Source organism: Rhinopithecus bieti, unplaced genomic scaffold (assembly GCF_001698545.2).
Source record: "Rhinopithecus bieti isolate Rb0 unplaced genomic scaffold, ASM169854v2 scaffold_11291, whole genome shotgun sequence".
NCBI lineage: Eukaryota > Metazoa > Chordata > Mammalia > Primates > Cercopithecidae > Rhinopithecus > Rhinopithecus bieti.
The window spans coordinates 1,376,172-1,382,512 of NW_016807158.1; the positions used below are offsets into that span (position 1 = coordinate 1,376,172).

Sequence of the window (6,341 nt, forward strand, 5' to 3'; positions counted from 1 at the left end):
GCACTCTTCCAATACCACAGTGGGTTTTTCTTTCAGAATTAAGTAATTCTATAAAAAGAGACTGTTCTTACCCTCATCCTCCCATTCCTTATTGCTGGTCCGTCTTCTGCCAATCTCAACACATACAAATCCATTTTGTATTCCCTTCCTCCACGAATGCTGAATCCAAATCCTTTGGCTCCTTTCTCCATGTCCACAGTGAAATAATCAAAATCCTTTGGGGTTGGGGAGAAAATGGAATAAATAATTGTTTAGTTATCAGAGAAGCTTCTGTGGCTAGTCTCTGTGTTCTCCTTCTCTCTCTTAGTTAATGTATTCCAAATGACATGATGTTGGGAAAAGTCGTCATCTGACTTCATAAACTATCCAAATGAAAGACAAAATTCCAAAGGTTTGAGCAGGCCACAGCACAGTTTACGTGGTCATCAAAGAATACTGTGTAGCTTGTTTATTTTGGTATTCATCAGTTTATTTGGCAAACGTGGAATGATTACAGATAGGCCTGAGAGACACCATCTTTCCTTTGACTTTTCTCATTCACTGCTGTTGAGCACCATAAATAAATGTCAGGGGTGTGTGTGTGTGTGTGTGTGTGTGTGTGTGTGTGTGTAAATTACAGAGTTTGCTAATTAGAAAAGTGAAATTTAGTGGGATCTGATAATTACATGTCTCAGTTGCACAGACTATTGAATATCAAGTTGGAATGTACAAAATCAATTTCTCTTTTACCTAAAATGCAGTATATCCAAGATTCTCTGATCTTCACTATTCTTAAAATCTTTGGGTGTAAAGGTGATCTTCAATTCATAATAAAACACAATGTAATCTGATACATTTGAGATTGTACTTAATTTATATCTTGATATGTAGTTATGAAGTAGGAAGAATTTTCTAGATACCAAACTCTGGTCTAGACTCTTTTCATAAATGTTGAGTCCTCACCCTGGCCTGTAAGGAAGACTCTCCCTTTAGGAAACTGAATCTCAGAGAAGTTAAGGAAGTTGACACGAAGTGCATCAACAAATAATCATAATAACCGTGACACTGGTTGTGTAGACAGAGAGTTGTTGGCTGTGGCAGGCGCTACACTCTGGATTGTGAAGCCAGGCCTGGTCTTATTCTTATCCACCCGGGCTTGGCCCTTTATCACAGAGTGGCAGGTAGGGGGCCATGTAAAACACTATGGACCTAAAATACCTCCACTGCTAGCATCTCTACAATTTTCTGCATTAGCAGCACTCTCAGAGGTTCCAGGTTAAAGCATTTTTAAAACTGTGAAAAGGAAACGTACAGGGAGTTAGCTAGTATTAGCAGGGATTAGTTTATTCCATTACTACTCATCCACTATTTATGTATTTATCTATATTTATTTATTTATTGTCCTGCTTTATTCTGAAATAGATTTATTTATCCAGCATGTTTTTGAGGATGCAGGTGTTACCCCGATGTTACCAGAACTAGGAATAGAACTTCAGCTGTCTATCCCAGACAGGTACTCTTTCCTCTTCCTCTCCTATTTCATTCCTTGCAGTTCTCTGGAAGCCTTAGTCAGGACCCACTCTGCTCTCTGGGAGGAGGTACCTGGGGTTGCCTGTAGTCCGACAGAGGGTACTGCCTGGTGTCGGGGGAGTGCTGCCTGTAGTCCAGCAGGGGAGGCTGCCTGTAGTCCAAAGGAGGGGGCTGCTGGTAGTCCCCTCCTGGGGGTTGCCTGTAGTCCAGCGGGGGCTGCCTGTAGTCTGTGAATGGAGGCTGTCGGATGTCTGGTTTCACATCTTGCCTTGCTTTCACTTCCGATCTGTAACTAAATCAATGGAAATGGGATTTGCTTTGGTAACTCTGCATTCTAAGGAGATTAGAAGATCACATGGTCTCCAGAGGTGGTCTAGCCATGGCAGCTCACACAAACCACTCCTCTCGGTGGTCCTGTTGGATTTTCAGGATTATGAGAAGATTAAATATTATTTAAAAATCTCTGACAAGTGCCATATTGTATACTTTTATTTGGCTCCTTACGAAGTCAAGGTAAAAATGATGGTTCAACCAGAACCTTGTGGAAAAGGACTCATGGATGTTCCTCTTTGACTTTGGCTATTTAAAAACTGTACAGCCACAGCAAATCTAGGGATTGAAGCACTGAACTATACATCCCAAAACATCAGCCTATCTTAACACCAGTAAACCAACCTTCCTCTCTCACTCTTACTTTTTTCTCTCACACACACCCCTTGGCAGATCATTCATAAAAACATGATTGAAGTGATCTCTAATTATATTACAAATACACAATCAAAGGCTATTTTAACCTGCTGAGTTGGGTCTTTTTGAATATTTTACAGAGGTTAAAGGAGTGATGGTAAAATATAATCACCAACTACAAATCAAGTGGCAAGTCATTGAATCATTGGTAAAGTTGGAAACATATTACACAGAGGCTTAAATACTAGATCATAGCTATCAAGATTAGCATCAAATACTACTGTAGTCATAAGATGGAAGAGAAGGCAAAAATGTTTATGTCTAACATTTATCTCTTGCTTGCTTCTAGATATTAGTTACTGATGAAATAAACACAGAGACCAGAGCTAGGAGTTTAGCATTGCTTTGTGAATCCAAACTGCTTTAAGCTGAGGGGGTTACTAGTTTCAAAAGAAATAGCCAATCCCTACCACTATGGGATCATTAATAAGGTGAACTGAAAAATTATCAGCATGGTATGGAGGCCACTTAATTCTGTTGTTCATTACCTATTGCCATGGCAACAGTCTATAATGAGCTACCCAGGGATGTAGGTAGATTGAAAAATACATTCTACATAGTAACAATTTTATTTAAAATTAATCAGAGGGTATGAGGAATTGAGAAAATATTTAGCAGCAAGAAAAAGCTCAAATGTGTCGGGAAAACTGGTGCAAACCAGTAGAATTCTTACATTTAAGTTTAGATTTTTTTTTTTTTAAACTGGCTGATGGTCTTACCCATGCTGATTAGTATTAAGTGTTTTTAAAAATCACTTGCCTGAACAATTGCCATTAGTGTAATCTAATATTTGGCGAGGTCACAGTGAAAGTGCATGGCAATAGATGTGATTATTTGGGGCTCTTAGAAGGGGGTTAGTAATATAATTATTTTAATCAACCCTTTGAGTAAGTCCCATTTATTACTTAACCCTGTAGAGGAGAGGCATTCCTTTTGTGAGCTGCATAATTTTGGTTTTGCTTTATACCTCAATTGTCCACTCGCCTACTGAGAGCATGCATGCTGAGAATAGGATTATTTAAAATATACTTTGAATAAGATGCATAACTATGCAAATGCATGCATTAAACAAAAGGAATTGAACTGGATGACATTTGTCAGTGTGTGTTGGTTCCTTTCTGGAAATAGCTTGTTTGGTGGTTTGGATGTCACACTGTTATAGCATAGTCACTTTATTTCCACGATCTGTATGGTATTGATATGCAATATCCACTGTGTGTTCTATTTCCAACCAAATGTGTCACGAGGTATGGCCAAAGAGGGTGAAATGTAAGAATCTCCCCCAAAGTAACACAAATGACTAAAAATAGGAGCAGATGAAACTTTCAACACTCGCATCCAGGTCATCAAGTACTCAAACTATATTCTACCCCGTGTTGTCTGTCAGGATTTTAAGTTGAACTACACGTTGAAGAATTCTTTAATAAGGAAAACATGCTAAATTTTTTATGAGTGTTGCTAACTTTTAAGTGAATAATATACCAGCTAGGGCAAAAAATTATGTTGCTTTGAATGTGTGAAACACTTTAAGGAAAACTCAGGATTATTTTTAAAAACTGGCACTTTAAAGTTGTTTTACTTCTGAAAGAAGATCATCTATATAACCCTTCACAGCTATTATTTCCATTGCTGAAGATACTTTAGAAATGATAAAATCAGACTGCTAATGGTAAGTTCTAGCAGGTTTTTGTGGTATGAAAAATTTCCAGAACAAATAAATGCTACCCATGGTGAGAATGCACAGCTCATGGGCCCTTCAAGAATCACTTCTGGCCGGGCACGGTGGCTCATGCCTGTAATCCCCAGCACTTTGGGAGGCTGAGGCTGGTGGATCACCTGAGGTCGGGAGTTTGAGACCAGCTTGACCAACTTGGAGAAACTATGTCTCTCCTAAAAATACAAAATTAGCCAGGCGTGGTGGCACATGCCTGTAATCCCAGCTACTAGGGAGACTGAGACAGGAGAATCACTTGAACCCGGGAGGCAGAGGTTGCAGTGAGCCAAGATCGCGCCACTGCACTCCAGCCTGGGCAACAAGAGCAAGCTCTGTCTCAAAAAAAAGAATCACTTCCTGTCCCGAGCATCTAGAGTTCAAAGTCTGTGAAAGAAGTCAATTTCCAATGCTCTTTCACTGCCCTTGCCATCTTAAACCGCAAATATCAATTGCCCTTGCTAGAGAAGGTGAACTCTGCTATTTATACTTAGTTTTGAAACATATTCCATAACAGCTCTTCCGTTGTTTTCAACAAATGCTTCTCCTTGAATAGTGTTTTTGCTTATCTTCATATTGAACATATCTTATACTTCCTGAGCACACACCCAAAAGATGTTAAAGGACTGAGAAATGGGGAGAAGTATATGGGGTGTCATGGGAAGCCAATCCAAGAGTAAGTTCCACAGGAAAAAATATCACTCATTCTAACTCACAACGTACACATTCGCAAGCAGATTGCCATTTTATTTTATCCTGCTCTAACAGGGGAATGGGCTGAATTTGACATGTAGGGGGGCACTGCTTGTACAAATGAAGAAATAGGAAATTCATGCCATGCACTTGGCATATAAACTGTCTTAGAGACATCTCCAGCCTGATCTAAAATAATGGCAAAGAGTTTTCCATCTGATACCATGGCCATCTTTAAATGCAATTAGGAAAAATGTTTCTGGCACCTGTAAGATTACTGAATCTCTTCATTCACAGGCAAACGAGACACCACCAACAATCGCAGAGTTCAGCCAGGAAACCTGAGTGCCAGTAAAGGGCCCTAGAGTTGGAGTGGGCACTTCCTGGGCTGTTAATATAGTAACAGAAGCAAAATATCTTAGAAGCAATGTAGTAGTAGAAGAAGCAAAATACCTGAGAACTCTGGGCAAATATGTTGGTGACTTATAAACATTTGGATTAGGTCAATCTGAATCCCAGAGCTAGGAATATTTCATTCTGCAGTCAGGATGTCCAAAGACCGCTGCTTCTGTGATAGGGAACAAGGTATCCCAGTTGTGAGCTGGTAGCAGATGGGGCATGACAGTGGCTGCATCCAGCTGTTGCTCTCCCGTCAGAGCTATAGCACACCAGGGATGAGCTCACCCACTCAAGGCTGGAAGCAAGAGCCATGTCCAGGGAAATCCGACTCTGGAAAGGAGAATGGAATGTGGCTGCGAGATTAATCGACGGCGGTAATAAGTGTCTGAAGCTGGCTCGGGGACTACTGGGGCACTCAAGTCCTTCCTCTTGAGTCTAAGATGAATTCTGGGGAAAGCCAGTGCAATCTGTTGAAGTGATAGACGTTGAGAGCAAACACTTCTGGGGCTCATTACTGAAACACTCAGGACTTGCCCTTCTTATGGCTTGTCAAATTCTCACCTCTGCATCATTTGTTTTATGGGGCTTTTCTCTTCCTTGCATATATTAAAAACATAAGCAGCTGAGGACAACCAGACATTTACTTTTCTATGAAAGCAAATGGGAAATCAGTAGAATGAGGCTTTGTAGAAATACCACCTGTGGCACAGGGAACACCGTTTGCTTTGCAACAATGTGAATGATGAACCCAGAGAGTTCTGAGAATCAAAAACAGAGTCTCACTTCATCTTCACCATCATGGGAGGAGAGGGATGGGAAGCAGATGTTCGGAAAACATTAGAATCATTAAAAAGGCCAGTGAGGAGTTCGCATGCAGAAGTGTTTCTGTGAGTTGTTCTGTTTTGTTGTTGTTGCTGTTTCCCATGGAAAGGGAGAAAGCATCATGGGAACACTGCTTCATCTTTTTCTTTCATGGCTCAACCGAACCCAGGCTCCCTGTTACATACAGGCCACAATAAGAAGACAATGTTGTTCGTCTGACAATGTTTTTCTGGAAGTTCAAAGTGTCTTATTCATTAGTTTGTGATGCCTATCTCTAATGCTATGTGTGGAATAGAAGAACCTCATTAGATTGTGGGTAGGAGGATGTAACGTTATTATAATCAGTAAACATGCTAATTTATTTTATTTATTTATTTATTTATTTATTTATTTATTTATTTATTTATTTATTTTTTTTGAGACGGAGTCTCGCTCTGTCGCCCAGGCTGGAGTGCAGTGG

The 6,341-nt window shown here is 40.1% G+C and overlaps 1 protein-coding gene across 2 annotated transcripts in view; it reads right to left on the reverse strand.

Annotated features, from left to right (window-relative positions):
- MAGI2 (membrane associated guanylate kinase, WW and PDZ domain containing 2) overlaps positions 1-6,341 on the reverse strand; it is a 1,515,811-nt gene that overhangs the window by 114,176 nt on the left and 1,395,294 nt on the right. For both annotated transcript variants that reach the window (XM_017880419.1, XM_017880418.1), the window contains 2 exons: positions 1,582-1,801; positions 72-215 (listed from right to left, as the gene is read on the reverse strand). In XM_017880419.1, coding sequence (XP_017735908.1) covers positions 72-215; positions 1,582-1,801 — 364 coding nt within the window. The remainder of the gene's footprint in view (positions 1-71; positions 216-1,581; positions 1,802-6,341) is intronic.